This window comes from Pimephales promelas, chromosome 5, assembly GCF_988280905.1.
Source record: "Pimephales promelas chromosome 5, fPimPro1.hap1.1, whole genome shotgun sequence".
Taxonomy (NCBI): Eukaryota; Metazoa; Chordata; class Actinopteri; order Cypriniformes; family Leuciscidae; genus Pimephales; species Pimephales promelas.
This window is the reverse complement of record NC_142773.1, coordinates 41,043,342-41,062,272: the sequence shown is the minus strand read 5'-3', so window position 1 is coordinate 41,062,272 and position 18,931 is coordinate 41,043,342. Positions and strand designations below refer to the sequence as shown.

At 34.8% G+C, this 18,931-nt stretch overlaps 1 protein-coding gene across 2 annotated transcripts in view; it reads left to right on the top strand.

Annotated features, from left to right (window-relative positions):
* Positions 1–18,931, top strand: part of piezo2b (piezo-type mechanosensitive ion channel component 2b) — a 116,122-nt gene that overhangs the window by 59,598 nt on the left and 37,593 nt on the right. For both annotated transcript variants that reach the window (XM_089131546.1, XM_089131545.1), the window contains exons 20-32: positions 51–227; positions 345–467; positions 594–794; positions 2,289–2,493; positions 2,786–2,887; positions 3,200–3,365; positions 7,244–7,487; positions 8,093–8,195; positions 9,384–9,555; positions 13,228–13,317; positions 13,570–13,703; positions 13,926–13,988; positions 18,522–18,625. In XM_089131546.1, coding sequence (XP_088987672.1) covers positions 51–227; positions 345–467; positions 594–794; positions 2,289–2,493; positions 2,786–2,887; positions 3,200–3,365; positions 7,244–7,487; positions 8,093–8,195; positions 9,384–9,555; positions 13,228–13,317; positions 13,570–13,703; positions 13,926–13,988; positions 18,522–18,625 — 1,884 coding nt within the window. The remainder of the gene's footprint in view (positions 1–50; positions 228–344; positions 468–593; positions 795–2,288; positions 2,494–2,785; positions 2,888–3,199; positions 3,366–7,243; positions 7,488–8,092; positions 8,196–9,383; positions 9,556–13,227; positions 13,318–13,569; positions 13,704–13,925; positions 13,989–18,521; positions 18,626–18,931) is intronic.

The following is an 18,931-nucleotide window of genomic DNA, read 5'->3' as shown; positions in this document are numbered from 1 at the left end:
CGTCGTTCGGTAATCTGACGCTGGGTCTGTTTGTGGTGTGTCTGTTGCAGGTCTCGCTGCTGAACTATGTGTTTTTGATCTCGTGGGCGTTTGCGCTGCCATATAAGCAGTTTCGAGTTCTCGCGTCAAGCGTGTGCACTGTATGGACGTGTGTTATCATCGTCTGCAAGATGTTTTACCAGCTAAAGTCCATCGAACCCAAAAACTACTCAAGCATTTGTATTATGGTGGGTGTCAACTCATCAAATGTGTCATCGGTTTCAGATGCAGTCATTAATGTCAAATACTTATCCAAATTGAGTTTAATAGATTTGATATTTAATCATGTGAACGTGCTTTTATAGCACGAGAACTACACAGAGACGCAGAAGAAATACATGAATACGTCCCTACTGTACCGGGAACCTGTAGATCCTGCCAACTGGGTCGGTCTGGAGAAGTTTAAACCAACACTACTCTACCTGAGGGTGAGGAGACACACTTTTCAAAGAAATATGACTTTATCATTCAATAACTCCAAAACAACGTTTGGTCACAGTTTACAATTTCTGTTTATTGCTAAGAATCGTTCAATCGTTTTCCTTCTTTCCCAGAATAACTTGTTGATGTTGGCCATCTTGGCGTTCGAGGTCACCATTTACAGGCATCAGGAGTTTTTCCGGCTGAGAAACCAACTCTCTCCTCCTCCCTCTCGAACCATCTTTCACGATATCACCCGACAACACCTCGACCACGGAATCATCAATTGTGCCAAATACTTCATAAACTATTTCTTCTACAAATTTGGTTTAGAGGTAAATATTTGTCTGTCTGTCTGTCTATATATATATATATATTGGTCTGGATGTCTATATATATATTATTCAATGTCTATATGTATTGGTCTGTCTGTCAGTCTCTCTTTTTTCTGTCTGTCTGTCTATATATTGGTCTGTCTGTCTGTCTGTCTTTCTGTATGTCTATATATCTATATTGCTCTATCTATCTGTCTGTCTGTTTGTCTATCAATATTGGTCTGTCTGTCTGTCTGTCTATCTATCTATATTGGTCTGTCTGTCTGTCTGTCTGTCTATCTATATTGGTCTATATGTCTGTCTATCTATTTGACTGTCTAGCTATATTGATCTGTCTATCTGTCTATCTGTCTGTCTGTCTGTCTGTCTGTCTGTCTGTCTTTCTGTATGTCTATATATCTATATTGCTCTATCTATCTGTCTGTCTGTTTGTCTATCAATATTGGTCTGTCTGTCTGTCTGTCTGTCTATCTATCTATATTGGTCTGTCTGTCTGTCTGTCTGTCTGTCTGTCTGTCTATCTATATTGGTCTATATGTCTGTCTATCTATTTGACTGTCTAGCTATATTGATCTGTCTATCTGTCTATCTGTCTGTCTGTCTGTCTTTCTGTATGTCTATCTATCTATATTGCTCTATCTATCTGTCTGTCTGTCTATCAATATTGGTCTGTCTGTCTGTCTGTCTGTCTATCTATTTGACTGTCTAGCTATATTGATCTGTCTGTCTGTATTTCTGTCTGTCTATATATATTGGTCTATCTATCTGTCTTTCTGTATGTCTGTCTGTCTATATCGTTCTGTCTGTCTGTCTGTCTATCTATATTGGTCTATATGTCTGTCTATCTATTTGACTGTCTAGCTATATTGATCTGTCTGTCTGTCTTTCTGTCTGTCTATATACATTGGTCTATCTGTCTGTCTATCTGTCTTTCTGTATGTCTATCTATCTATATTGCTCTATCTATCTGTCTGTCTGTCTATCAATATTGGTCTGTCTGTCTGTCTGTCTGTCTATCTATTTGACTGTCTAGCTATATTGGCCTATCTATCTGTCTTTCTGTATGTCTGTCTATCTATATCGTTCTGTCTGTCTGTCTATCCATCTATCTATATATTTTGGTCTGTCTGTCTTTCTGTATGTCTATCTATCTATATTGATCTATCTATCTGTCTGTCTATCTATGTATATATATATATATATTGGTCTATCTATCTATCTGTCTGTCTATCTGTCTATATATATATATATATAATATATATATTTGGTCTTTCTTTCTGTCTGTCTATATATATTGGTCTATCTGTCTGTCTTTCTGTCTGTGTGTCTATTTATCTGTCTGTCTATATATATATATATATATATATATATATGTATATATATATATTAGTCTGTCTTTCTCTATATATTGGTATATCTATCTGTCTATCAATCATTTGATGGATGTTTCTCGTTCCATGTTCCTCCATTTCTTCTCTGAATGTGTTGTTTCAGGTGTGTTTCCTGTTGGCGATTAATGTGATGGGTCAGCGGATGGATTTCTACTCCATGCTGCACGGTTTCGCTCTGGCGTTGGTGATGTTCAGACGCCGGAGGAAAGCTATCGCGGAGATATGGCCCAAATACTGCTGCTTTCTGGCCTGCATGATCACCTTCCAGTATTTAATTTGCATTGGAATCCCAGGGGCTGCTTGTGCAGGTGTGTGTCGCTCTGGGCCTTTTCAAACATGTGTATTTAATAGGTTCTTAGACAGTTTATAGGACATTGACTTATTAACTCAGTAAGTTGAGTTAATGTTTGAAAAAAAAATGTAATTATAATATATAATGTCAAATAAAATAGCAACAAGCACAGTGGTTCAACACTGTGATGTGATATGACATCTGTTATTCTCTTTCTCTGCACTGTGTTTGTATGCCATTTATTTCCTTGTTTTATCCGTTTCCAGGCATGAATAATATTTAATTCTTAAACTTCTCTTTGTTTCTAGATTATCCCTGGAGGCATCCTAAGAGCAAGATAGAGTCTAACGTCATTAAGTGGCTTTACCTCCCTGATTTCCACACTCAACCCAACTCCTTATTCCTCGTCTGTGAGTTCTGCCTCAGAAACGAACAGCATTAATGTGTTGCCATTTCACATTTGAGGTGTTTTGCTTCTTAGTAGAACACGTAAACATGAAACCGTGTTCAAACTAAATCAATTCAAATAATCATCTTAAACTGTCCTACGATAATACCTCAATAAGAGAGCGCCACGAATCACAGTGTTTGCAGTCTCTGACAGACAAAACCAGATAAATGAATGTCTTAAAGTATTAAATAAAGAATCAGCGGTCAATAGACGTCTTTGTCCTCCATATCGGCCGTTAAACGTGTCGTCTCCCTCCCTGTGTCTGATGTAGATGACTTCATGCTGTTGCTGTGTGCGTCGCTGCAGAGGCAGGTGTTTGACGAAGAGAACAAAGCGGCCGTTCGTCTGATGGCGGGAGATAACGTGGAGATCTGCAGAGATCTGGACGCCGCATCGTTCAGTGTTCACAATCCAGTACCAGACTTCATTCACTGCAGGTCCATTACACACTGCAACACACACAACACACATCCTTACTGCGTTTCACTGCTAATACTGTGTGTGTCATCAGAGAACTGTTGCAAAGTAGATAGATATAGACAGATAGACAGACAGATAAATAGACAGATATACAGATAGATAGATAGACAGATAGACAGACAGATAGATAGACAGATAGATAGATAGATAGACAGACAGACAGATAGATAGATAGATAGATAGACAGACAGACAGACAGACAGACAGACAGATAGATAGAGTGACAGACGGACGGACGGACGGATGGATGGATGGATAGATGGATAGAAAATAGACAGACAGATAGATAGTAGGGGTGGCACGGTACAATCTAAAAACACCCGAACCGTTCGGTTCGCTTGTCTCGGTTCGGAGCGTGTGTGCGTCTCACGGTTCGACGCATGCGCAATGTAACCTCGTGCCCGTGTGTGACGTGTGTTTTCTTTTCGCACGACATAAACTTGTTCGACTTGGACCGGCGCTGCACAGAGCGATCGGTGAATAACATCAAACTAGTGCGAGAGCGAGGGCTCCGTATGCATTCATCACTTTCGTGGTATTTGATGTCATTACCGATCGCTCTGTGCAGCGCCGGTTCAAGTTAGGAAACAAGCCGGTAAAAGTGGAGTATGGAGCGCTGCAGGTCACGGCACGCGGAGAAATGGCAAGTGGGAGAGATGAGGGAGTTGGAGGATGCGCCAGCGTCGTATAAGTCTATGGTATAAGTCCGGTGTGTGGGAACATTTTGGATTTCATGTTATGATATTTTAATTAGGGCTGTGCAAAAATTAATTGCGATTAATCGCATCCAAAATAAAAGTCTGTGTTTACATAAAATATTTGTGTGTGCTGTATATAATTATTTTGTATATATAAATACACACACATGCATGTATATATTTAAGAAAATGTGTTATTCATATATAAAATATTTATATTTATATAATATAGATTATGTATTTATATATATATACAAAATTTAAGCGCAAATAATTATTAAATATATACATGGATGCATAGGTATTTATATATACAAAATAATTATACACAGCACACACAAATATATTATGTAAACACAGACTTTTATTTTGGATGCGATTAATCGCAATTAATTTTTGCACAGCCCTAATTTTAATATAACGCTACAGTGGCACTTTATGTTTAGATAAGAGCTTCAGTCAAATGTTTTCAAATCCTGCACTTTAATTTCAAGTGAAAAAAAGGTACCCTCACTCTCTGGGAATAGAAGCATTGTTGATACTGTCTTTTGTGTTGAGGTTGAACTTATGTTTAACTTTATGTTTATGGCCTTCGCTATTGCTATAGCTAATTATAGGCAATGAGGTTTCGTGTATTTTGACTTATTCTTAAAAGACAGTGTTTTAAGAGTTCCTCTTTTTGTCTTTTAAAAGATAGAATTTTTGTAAGAGCTACAAAAGTTGGCAGTTGATAAATGCAAGTTAATTTCTTTGTGTAAATAAGATTTGTGTGATAAAAATGGACAAGTTCTTGTAGAAATAGTGATACACATTCTCCTTTTTTTTGCCAAATAAACGAAAAAGCATGTCAATGTCTTCTCTCTTTCTGTGTCAAAATCTCACCTAGCTTTCCTCTGAGATAGTCCCAAAATGTGCTTAAAGTCAAAGAGTCAAATTCAGTTTGTGCATGATTGCATGAATATCATTTTTTTACACTGTATCCTAAAGTGTGGATAATTTAGCTATATAATCACATGCTGAAGTACATTTCTGGAGTGTTAAAGATTAAAAGAAAAAAATAACAAGAACCGTACAGAACCGAAAACCGTGACCCTAAAACCGTGATACAAACCGAACCGTCGGTTTCGTGAACCGTGCTACCCCTAATAGACAGACAGACAGACAGATAGACAGACAGACAGACAGATAGACAGACAGACAGATAGACAGATAGATAGATAGATAGACAGACAGACAGACAGACAGACAGACAGACAGACAGACAGACAGACAGATAGATAGATAGATAGATAGATAGATAGATAGATAGATAGATAGATAGATAGATAGATAGATAGATAGATAGATAGATAGACAGATAGACATAGATAGATAGATAGATAGATAGATAGATAGATAGATAGATAGATAGATAGATAGATAGATAGATAGATAGATAGATAGATAGATAGATAGATAGATAGATAGATAGATAGCAGTTTATTGAGGTCTTTGCCTGTCACTCACTCTACATGATCCTCTTTCTCTCACTTTCCAAGAATTTCCATGGATCATATTGCAGGAAAAATCCATAAGGCAGCATCACTCGCTCTCTCTCTGTCTGCGCTCTAACCCAATAAGTAGCTTTTAAGTATGGACTGATCTTTTTTCTACTAGGTGATTGATTTAAGTGGAGGAAGCATCTTCTTGTTGTGGTCCATCAATGCAGGTCCATATCAAAACATCTCAGCTTTTCATCAGAGCTCTTAGTACAGGCCTGTGGCTGAACACAACGTCCAGTGTGTGTACACACACTGTGAAAAGACAGGAGATGTGCTTTAACCTCTGGAGTGGCATAACAAGACATGTGCAAGCTTTTAGTGTGCGTCGCTTCCATATACATGTGAAGGAACTGCTCTGGGAATCGATCCGCTCATTAGAATTACGCCGGCCAGGATGTCTGAAATTATATAGGAAATGAAGCATAACCGGTTGTGACATCATCTCATTTAAATAAATGATGGCTGCAATTATGTTTGCATACTTCTACAGTGCACTTAAAATTTAACTGTTTTTTTTTTTTTTTTTTGCTGTTAAAATACTTTCTACTTTGCTAGTTTATTAAATTATCACTATTTTTTTTGTGTTTCAACCGTAAATATGGTTATTTTCAACCATAATTGGTTTATTTTCAACCATAAACATGGTTATTTACATATATATTGGGAGTCATTATTTTTAATTAATTAAATTGTTTAATCACATTTGTATTTCTTTATATTAATCTTTTATATATTTTCTGTCTATTTAATAGTTTAATATTTTATTATATATTATATTATTTATATATTTGTTATTAACTTTATTATTATTTAATTTTTTTTAATTATTATTCCATTTGATCTTTCATAATTATCATACTTTCTACTTTGCTAGTTTATTAAATTATCACTATTTGTTTGACTTTTTTTTTATTTTAGTTCTATTTTATTTTCAACCATAATTGGTTTTATTTTCAAACATAAATATGCTTATTTTCAAGCATAATGTAGAAAAATGAATGATTAGGAGTCATTATATTTAATTAATTAAATTATGTTTAATCACAGTTTTATTTATTTATATAAATCAAATTCTTTATTTATATATTTTCTGTCTATTTAATAGTTTAATATTTGATTTTAATCAAATTTATTTTTTATATATTTTTTATAATTAATTTTATAATTAAACTTTATTATTATTTAAAGAATTTATTTATTTATTTATTTTTTGTGCTTTTTTTTTGAACATGAACATCAGTCAAAAATGAAGTGTAACAGTGACATTTTAGTTCTTTTTTTTCCTATTTGATCTTTCGTAATTGTCATATGAAACAATGTTTTTAGTATCAGTTACATTTTTTTGTTGTTCATTTTTCTCCTCTGCTAGTTTAAAATGCAGACATTTATAAATGTTTATAAATGGCTCTGGTGCCCTTTCAAATTATTATTCTACACCCTTTCATAATGCATATACATAATAGAATGCATGCAGATTTGCAGTGTACTGTCCTGTCTGAGCACCTTTGGCATGTTATTAGATGCACTAATCTCATGATAGCCAGATGATAGCCAGACAAACGTCATTTAAACATTACTCTGCTGTAATTCTGCCAGGTCGTACCTGGACATGCTGAAGGTGATCATGTTTAGCTACCTGTTCTGGTTCGTCCTGACCATCATCTTCATCACGGGCACGACTCGGATCAGCATCTTCTGCATGGGTTATCTGGTGGCGTGCTTCTACTTCCTGCTGTTCGGCGGCGATCTCTTACTCAAGCCAATCAAGAAGATCCTCCGTTACTGGGACTTCCTCATCGCTTACAACGTGTTCGTCATCACAATGAAGAACGTCTTTGCTGTGAGTGCAATCTGATATTTGTTTTCATCCATAGTGCAGTAAATACTAGGGTTGCTAGACTCCATTGAATGTGCTAGTTTATTTAGACATGTAAAACATCCCCATTTCACAACATGACGTCATTGCGCGAGCACTAGTGAATCAGTTCATTGAAACTGTCCGAAAGAACCAGTTTACGAAAAGGAATCGGACTTCCCATCTCAAACGTAACCCTGAAAATGAAATTATTTTGAACAATCCAAAAATAATGCTATAAATGATCACAAACAAATGTTCAAAGTTATATTTTATTAATTGTGTATTTAATCATTTATTTATATAATATATCATTTTTTATTAACTTTATTATTATTTAAAGAATTTAAATTATTTATTTATTTATTTTATTTTTTTGCTTTTTTTTTAACATGAACATCAGTCAAAAATTAAGTGTAACAGTGACGTTTTATTTCTTATAAATATTTTAATATTTTGAGGGGCTATTAACTGCACAAACAGAGAAAATAAGTGAATCACGAAATGAATAGAGTTGTAGTGAAATTGAAATTGAAGTTTTGCTAATTAAATGGATTTTTTGTGCATTTTTCTGGTGTATTTTTTCACAGATTTTGGCGTGTGGTTATATCAACACTTTGATAAAGAACAACTGCTGGTTAATTCAGCTGCTCAGTCTTGCTTGCACCATAAAAGAATACAAAGATCTACAAGGTAAGGAACAACAGGAGCAATTGTGTGGGTTGAAGTTGGACAAACTGTTTGGATCTAACCTTTGCTACATTAATTAATCACACATGGTGAGCTGCCTACAAAGGCATTATTTTAAGGTATCATAATTGCGATAGTGGGTTGTGTGCCTTCAAAGATAGCATGAACTAACGATGAAAAATGCTTTGTAAGCATTTATTAAATTTAGTCAATGTTAATTTAAACATTTACCAATACATTATTAAAATCCAAAGTTTCAACTGTTAATATTATTAATATTAACCTGAGCTGACATGAACTAACAACTGTGTTTTATAAGTTGTATTACTGTTAATAAGGATTAATATTTTAACAAATGTGTTTCTCATTGTTAAAATTAGTTAATGCATTAACTAATGGCAACAAACGTTTTTGTTGTAAAGTGTTAGCATATATCCTTCACTCCCAGAATGCATTGCAGTAACGAGAGAATGTGGTTTCCACAAACTGTTGATTACAAATATTTTTCGATATAGAAAGTAATGATATTAAGTTGGAATATTTTATCCAATATTTGTGTCCAGCATATTTTTATGCTTGTTTGCTCAGCTTAATGCACATTTTCGAAATCTTCCTAATCAAAAACACCTGATTTAACTCGTCAGTTCATTATAAGAGACTCCAAAGCTGTGCTCGTTATCGCCCCCTATCCCCTCATTCATTATTCCCTACATTACTTGAAGGAATGAATGATACGAGTGAGTGAATTCGGACACTGAGTGTGCCAGAATGGCTGCCTCTTGCATATTTTGTGCTTGCTTTTTAGCAGCTATCTGAAATTTAGCAAACTGGCAGCTCCTGTAGTAATGAAAAGATTTATCTTGACCTCTGTCTCGGAGACTAGTAGGCTATGTATAAACCTTTATTATACCTGTATGATATTACGCTGTAGCCACATTGGACCAGCAGTTTATAAAATGGGCTGATTAAGCTGCGCCATCTTCTGGTCAGACGTGAGAATTAATTCGACTCGCGACTCTCACAGTGCATTGTGGGTATTCTCTAGCTGTTGAGCCCTATTAGGGCGCGATTTCAGACATGGATGGCTCGGATAAGAGATACTTCCAAAATGTGCACTGTTGGTGTGCCTCCAGGATCAAGGTTTTAGAAACACTGCTCTAATGCCTTTATATGTTTTTTGTGTGTCTTCAGGCCCTTCTTCAACTACGACTACAAATCAGTGTGTGCTCCCGAAGGATGAGGCCGGGATTATCTGGGACAGCATCTGCTTTACGTTCCTCCTGCTGCAGAGACGTGTCTTCATGAGCTACTACTTCCTCCATGTGGTCGCAGACATCCGCGCCGGACAGATCCTCGCATCTCGGTATGACATTTGATGCAGATTTGTTAGCATTGACATTTTTGCTTGAGATTTATTCTTATATCTGCAGTTGTTACATTAATGTAACCCTTGTAGTATATTATAATAAGCAGATTTTCAAAATTCCGATTCCTCTTATCGATTCCTTTGTGTGCATTTTAATATGTTAATCCATTCAAGCTCAAGAAGTCCAGCGCACTGTTCTCTGTGCCGTGTCTTTTTGCATTGAATAGACACTTTTGCACAAAATATGTAAAAATATCCTCGCAAACACAGTCAGTCTTTAAAGGTGATGAAACACAGGGCAACTCTTTGAGCAATGTTGCTGGGCAATCTTGCCGAGCGATTGTTGCTTGGGCACTTTTCCATTGAAAATGGGCAATAAATTTCTATCTGGATACTTTAGACTGGGTTCGTACAAGGTGCTTAAAGTGCTTGAATTTGACCTGAAAGTCCTGAAAATATTATATTTTGTTATACTTTACGATAGCTTTCGAATATTTAAACGAAATCCAACTCTACGACTATTCAAACGATACCAAACTCAACGATACCCTACGAATATTCAAACGATTCCCAATGCTACGATACCGTACGAATATTCAAACGATACCAAACTCAACGATACCCTACGAATATTCAAACGATTCCCAACTCTACGATACCATACGAATATTCAAACGATACCAAACTTTACGATACCTTAAGAATATTTAAATGATATCCAACTCTACATTACCGTACGAATATTCAAACGATACCAAACTCTACGATACCTTAAGAATATTTAAATGATATACCACTCTACGTTACCTTATGAATATTGAAACGATACCAAACTCTACGATACCCTACGAATATTCAAACGATACCAAACTCTACGATACCCTACGAATATTCAAACGATTCCCAACTCTACGATACCGTACGAATATTCAAACGATTCCCAACTCTATGATACCCTACGAATATTCAAACGATTCCCAACTCTACGATACCCTACGAATATTCAAACGATACCAAACTCTACGATACCTTAAGAATATTTAAATGATATCCAACTCTACATTACCGTACGAATATTCAAACGATACCAAACTCTACGATACCCTACGAATATTCAAACGATACCAAACTCTACGTTACCTTATGAATATTGAAACGATACCAAACTCTACGATACCCTACGAATATTCAAACGATACCAAACTCTACGATACCCTACGAATATTCAAACCATTCCCAACTCTACGATACCGTACGAATATTCAAACGATTCCCAACTCTACGATACCCTACGAATATTCAAACGATTCCCAACTCTACGATACCCTACGAATATTCAAACGATACCAAACTCTACGATACCTTAAGAATATTTAAATGATATCCAACTCTACATTACCGTACGAATATTCAAACGATACCAAACTCTACGATACCCTACGAATATTCAAACGATTCCCAACTCTACGATACCATACGAATATTCAAACGATTCCCAACTCTACGATACCATACGAATATTCAAACGATACCAAACTCTACGATACCTTAAGAATATTTAAATGATATCCAACTCTACATTACCGTACGAATATTCAAACGATACCAAACTCTACGATACCCTACGAATATTCAAACGATACCAAACTCTACGTTACCTTATGAATATTGAAACGATACCAAACTCTACGATACCCTACGAATATTCAAACGATACCAAACTCTACGATACCGTATGAATATTCAAACGATTCCCAACTCTACGATACCGTATGAATATTCAAACGATTCCCACCTCTACGATACCCTACGAATATTCAAACGATACCAAACTCTACGATACCTTAAGAATATTTAAATGATATCCAACTCTACATTACCGTACGAATATTCAAACGATACCAAACTCTACGATACCCTACGAATATTCAAACGATTCCCAACTCTACGATACCATACGAATATTCAAACGATTCCCAACTCTACGATACCATACGAATATTCAAACGATACCAAACTCTACGATACCTTAAGAATATTTAAATGATATCCAACTCTACATTACCGTACGAATATTCAAACGATACCAAACTCTACGATACCCTACGAATATTCAAACGATACCAAACTCTACGTTACCTTATGAATATTGAAACGATACCAAACTCTACGATACCCTACGAATATTCAAACGATACCAAACTCTACGATACCCTACGAATATTCAAACGATTCCCAACTCTACGATACCGTATGAATATTCAAACGATTCCCAACTCTACGATACCCTACGAATATTCAAACGATACCAAACTCTACGATACCTTAAGAATATTTAAATGATATCCAACTCTACATTACCGTACGAATATTCAAACGATACCAAACTCTACGATACCCTACGAATATTCAAACGATTCCCAACTCTACGATACCATACGAATATTCAAACGATTCCCAACTCTACGATACCATACGAATATTCAAACGATACCAAACTCTACGATACCTTAAGAATATTTAAATGATATCCAACTCTACATTACCGTACGAATATTCAAACGATACCAAACTCTACGATACCCTACGAATATTCAAACGATTCCCAACTCTACGATACCATACGAATATTCAAACGATACCAAACTCTACGATACCTTAAGAATATTTAAATGATATCCAACTCTACATTACCGTACGAATATTCAAACGATACCAAACTCTACGATACCCTACGAATATTCAAACGATTCCCAACTCTACGATACCATACGAATATTCAAACGATACCAAACTCTACGATACCTTAAGAATATTTAAATGATATCCAACTCTACATTACCGTACGAATATTTAAACGATACCAAACTCTACTATACCTTAAGAATATTTAAATGATATACCACTCTACGTTACCTTATGAATATTCAAACGATACCAAACTCTACGAAACCCTACGAATATTCAAACGATACCCAATGCTACGATACCGTACGAATATTCAAACGATAACCAACTCTACGATACCCTACGAATATTCAAACGATACCAAACTCCAGATACCCTACGAATATTCAAACGATAACCAACGCTACGATACCCTACGAATATTCAAACTATACCAAACTCTATGATACCCTACGAATATTCAAACGATACCAAACTCTACGATACCCTACGAATATTCAAACTATACCAAACTCTACGATACCCTACGAATATTCAAACGATACCAAACTCTACGATACCCTACGAATATTCAAACGATACCAAACTCTACGATACCCTACGAATATTGAAACGATACCAAACTCTACGATACCCTACGAATATTCAAACGATATCAAACTCTACGATACCCTACGAATATTCAAACGATACCAAACTCTACAATACACTACTGCGAATATTCAAACGATACCCAACGCTACGATACCCTACGAATATTCAAACTATACCAAATTCTACGATACCCTACGAATATTCAAACGATACCAAACTCTACAATACACTACTGCGAATATTCAAACGATACCCAACGCTACGATACCCTACGCATATTCAAACGATAACCAACTCTACGAAATATATTTAAACGATACCCAACGCTGGTAATAAGTGTGAATGTAAGTACATATAATTGAGTGTTGTCATGTGTCTGTCTGTCAGAGGAGCCGAGTTGTTCCAGGCCAGCATCGTGAAGGCCGTGAGAGCTCGTCTGGAGGAGGAGAAGAGATCTATGGAGCAACTTAAGAGACAGTGAGAAACAGGAATAAATGACATTTTACAATACATTCACATAGAAAACAGTTATTTGAAATAGTAATAATATTTCACAATATTACTGTTTTTACTGTATTTTTGATCAAATAAATGCAGCCTTGGTGAGCATAAGACTTCTTTCAAAAAGATTTTAGCTATCCCAAAAGTTTTGAACAGTATTACAACAATGTACATGTGTTATTTGATTGTATTATTAAGAGTGTCGCCTCTATGAATGCATTAATCTAGGATGGATCGTATTAAGACGCGTCAGCAGAAGTTCAAGCGAGGGAAGGAGAAGATGCTCAGCCTTGCTCAGGTGTCCGGAGACGAGCCGAAACTCATCCCACCCGACGAAAACAACGATGAGGATGATGATGATGGTATGATGTAGATCATAACAGCATTGAGAGTGTAATTCGGATAAAATCAGATAAAACTGTATTACTTAGAAACTTAGAAAACAAGTTAGCATTCTTATACAAGTGTTGTGTATGTATTTAATTATTCACGTTTTCCATAAAGCAACAAGGAAAAGGTTTAATTTCCAATTTCACCGTCACTTCTGACGTGCTTTCATTAATGCTCTGACATTTCATTTGCAGAGAGAAAGAAAAACAAGGTGCAAAAAAAGCAGTGGTGGAGGCCTTGGGTTGATCATGCGTCCAGTAGGTTCCTCATACCTTCCTCTGATCCTCCTTGTGTCCTTGACCAGAAGTCAGAGGATTCCCATACTGCACTGGGGCTCTGGCAGACCTCGAACACAACAAACACACCCTCCAGACCTTTGACTTTTCCACATCTATTTAAGGCTCTGAAACTGGTTTTGATTGTTACAGATATATATATATATATATATATATATATATATATATATATAAGAGGATATATAATATATATAAGATATATAATATATATATATATATATAGACCATTTCACAAGATGTAAACAACACTGGTCCAGAAACACTTCCTGTTTTATTTTTTAACTGTTTTCTTTATTTCACATGTAAAGAAAACATCTTAAAGATGTTTGTTTAACTTTTTGATTCAGTTTTAAATGTTCTGTTGGTTGTATTTTATCCCAGCTTTTATGTAGTGTTAAAAAACTGAAACAGGAAGTGCTTCTGGACCAGTGTTGTTTACATCTTGTGAAATGGTCTATATATATATATATATATATATATAGATAGATAGATAGATATATAAGAGGTCGTATCAAAAGGAATGATATGATATATGATATACAGTCAAACCAAAATTTTGACACAATTTAGCAACATTTCTCACATTATCACAGTTTATTAGCTATAGTTTAGAAAATGGTAATAAAATATGACTTAGAGTTATCAAATCAGTTTAAATTTATACAGTTTATAGTTTATATTTCACAGGTTTTGTCCATCCTTTTATTGTTGAATATCTGTCAGCTGTTAAATTTAACTACACAATTAGATAATACCAATTTAGGTCTTTAAATTACCAAGCAATGCTTAATGTTGTTCAGTCTGTGAGTAAAAAGGTCACATTAACAATTAAAGAAAAAACACTGAAGCAAAACATTGTCAGGTCAAATTTTTGGGGTATAATATGTCACAGTTTATTTTATTTCATTATAAATGAACTATAGTGTCCTGCACCCACTAGTAAAACAATATCACAAATCATATTTGTTGGTTTGACTGTAAGTTGTGCATGATATGACCACTTTAATTTCTTCATGAAATGCTTACAAAATAGTGTTTAAGGATATATGAAGATGAAGTTAATTAATGACATCCATTCGATGCCTTAAATAGATCTACACAGCGGCTGAAGGAAAAGTTGAACGTCTGGATGGTTGTGGCTTGTTGTTATGTGACTGTGAGCTGGTCAATGGAGCCGTACAGTAGAGAATCACTTTGCTTTGTTCAAATCCATCAGAAACTCTGTTGTGGAAAAGAGAGACATCTTTCCTTATAATCTCACACTTAGATCAATGTGAGCCGTCTTGATGTTACAAGAATATTTCACCCATAAATGAAAATCAGTCGTCATCTTTTCACCCTTGTTTTTTTCCTCCATGGACTACTTTAAGGAGCTATGTCACATGCTCTTTTCTGTACAATGAAACATATATATATATATATATATATATATACAACTAACAAAGCCTAGCAATTAGCTTAGGACATGTTAGCAACATGCTAATTAATGCTAGTAATGTGTTATGCTCTCCAGTCTCTCTCTTGAATCCAACACTGAAGTGACTTAAACTGCAATTCATCGACTAGCCACTAGAGATAGGATCCAAAACAATCCCACACTGTAAAAAATATTTTCAAGATTTGTTATCACAAAATATTTTCTTTTGTCAAATCAACTTTATAATAATTTATTTAGTTGAGATAACTTATTATTTTGAGTTTCCGATGGTTAAATTAATCTATTTCGTTGTATTAACTTACTTTTTCCAGTTCAATCAACTTAAAATTTTAAGGCAACCCAGGTTACTTACTTTTTTAAGTTAAACCAACAATATTTTTTACAGTGTAGTAATCACAACATTTTTTCTTTTGTCAAATCAACTTAAATAATTTATTTAGTTCAAATAACATATATTTTTGAGTTTCTGATGGTTAAATAAATCTCCTTCATTGTATTAACTCACTTTTTCCAGTTCAATGAACTTAAAATTTTAAGGCAACCAGGTTACTTACTTTTTTAAGTTAAACCAACAATATTTTTTTACAGTGCATATATCTCCATGTTAATATTCCCAGCTTTACAGTGACAGGTGGATTGCCGCTGCTGTCACTACTAAGTTACGTAACGTCACCTCAGCTAATCCACCCCTTTGACCATTTTCGGTTATCCGCCCACTTTGGGCTTCAAAAATGCTCTTACGAAACTAACGGGTGACGCGGCCACAGACACTATAGGCACAATGTTTTATAAGTGGGTGGTTAAAACATACGTCCCAGACAGCAAACTGACATTGAATCAACGTGAAACATGACATTGAAACAACGTTGATCTGACATTGTTTTGCTCATCGAATTAACGTTGAACCAACATCAGACGCGCCATTCTTCAAAACTAACGGAAAATCAACTTGAAATCAACATCGTTTCAACGTTAGGAAAGCAACTAACTGCTTCGATTTTCCGTTAGTTTTGAATAATGGCGCGTCTGACGTTGGTTCAGCGCTAATTCGATGAGCAAAACAATGTCAGATGTCATGAGAAATGTCGTTTCTACGTTGATTCAATGTCACTTTGCTATCTGGGGTGCTAATTCATGGTAGCAAAATGCTAAAAATGTTAACAACATGCTAATTCGTGTTAGCAACATTTTAAAAAACATGCTAGCAACATGCTAATTCATGCTAACAATTTGCCAAATCTGCAATCTGTTAAAACGAATGCTTGCAACATGTTAATTCATGTTAGCAATGTATTGAAATCTTTATGTCAAATAATTCTAGACATATGCTTAGTCATGCTAACAACATAAAACATGCTAGGAAGCGTTCACATAAAACATGCTAGGAAAACTTTCAGACAAGGCAATATAAAAGTTAGTCCCAACGAACTTTATTTTCTATTTTTAAATTGTAACTATTTCACAATATTACTGTTTTTTTGTTTGTTTACTGTATTCATCATCAAATAATTCATCCTTGGTGTGCATAATTCATTAAAAAAAAATATCTTACCAGAATATGTCAGAATATACCAGCAAAAAACAAAGCTAAATGTAGTTTGTGGACATTTTGATTACTTTGCCTCAAATTAAGCAAAAACTAATTTAGTCAGCTAAAAATGTTGGCAAATCATCTTTCATTCATTGTATGTTCAAAAGCTTGTGCATCATCTTTTTATTTCTATGGAGAAAAAAAATCTGGTGAGCTTTTGAGCGACAGAAGTGTTAGTAAGTTTTCATTTTCAGGTGAACAACTAACTTTGGTTTATGGTCACTCTCTTTATATCCTCTTGAAACCCATCAAAAAGCAAAATAAATACCCGTGAGATGGTATTTACTTTGTCTTCGTTGATGTGCTGATCTCCGTTATCAGCGTGATACTGAAGCACAGGAGATGCGATTTCACTGTAAACATTAATGTTAATATTTGTTTTATAGTGATTAGAAAGTTGATTGTTATTAAGGTAAACGCATTAAGGCACAATGTTACAGTCATGGTATCAGACGGTCATGCCATGGTACATGATTGAATATGGTTGCCATATTCACATACTATGGTATTTACATGCATTTCAATTTACTGCAAACACTACCATAGTATTACTATCATGATCCTGTCCAAAAAGCCATGGCATTACCGTTATACCATTTTTTTTTTTAATGAGAGACCCTCTAATCACTATAGAAAATATATCTTGTTTTAGAGATTTATATATGGCCAATATTTTAAATAAAGTTTTCCCAGCATCCTCCCCTGCCCTCCCTCTCCATTGTGGCTCTTCTGTTCAAGGACACAAGGCAGTTTCCTTATTCCAATTACTGTTTTCCTATGCATCTGTGAAACTGCAGACACACACAGCTGTGTTTCCGAGGTGTTAGATGACTGACTCACCCAACTAGAGATTTTTCTCTCTCCACTTTATGGATTAATTGTATTGGTAATAGCTGTTTTATTAAAATGTATATACAATGGGATATGCAAGATTTAATCTTCTACAGTTTTATGGTTTTTGTTTTGCTGCTGCTTTACAAATGTTCATGTTCTGTTATGCATGATAAATAAAGTTTAGTACGGTTTTCAGATGTAGAGATTCAGGTAAGTTTAATCAGGAGATTTAATAGTATTTTCTGGGTGCAACATTTTCAACCTTGATTTTGTGTATTACTGTATACTCATTATAAAGTGTTACCATATATATATGAAGAGTTCAGATGCAAAAGCCTCTAAGTGCCATTTGAAATTCTCTTCTAGAATAATCATTTTTTATCAAGCTTGTATATTTAAATGCAGTAATTTCACTTAAATGGCAATTCATAGGTAATCTTCATTGCCATTTAAGTGAAATTACTGAACTTAAATATACAAGCTTGATAAAAATTAACATTCTTGAAGAAAATTTCAAATGGTAGTTAGAGGCTTTTGCATCTGAACTCTTCATATATGTGTGTGTGTGATTTTATGATTTGCTAATTTTATGATTGCTTTGGCTAAACGCTCTCCTCCGTTCATCTCTCAGTGGTTAGAAGTGGTGATTATTACCTATTTGAAACTGACAGTGAAGAGGAAGAGGAAGAAGACGAGAAAAAAGATGAAGAACCACCCAAGAGATCAGCCTTTCAGGTGAGTGAACCAAACTGCACATCTTTTTGTGTAAATTTAAGAAACTTTAATTTCAACGTGGTAAAGCCTGACATTTGAAGTAATAGTCAAAAAAATATAAATATTTTTTGCTACGGTTTATTGAACCTTTATACAAAATATAAAATAAATCATGTGTTTTCTGAGTGGCATATCAGGCTTTTTATGGCTTATATATGAGAATATAGAGCTTATACTTATGTAAATCAATGAGATCTTAAAGGGATACTCCACTTTTTTTGGAAATAGGCTAATTTTACAACTCCCCCAGAGTTAAACTGTTGAGTT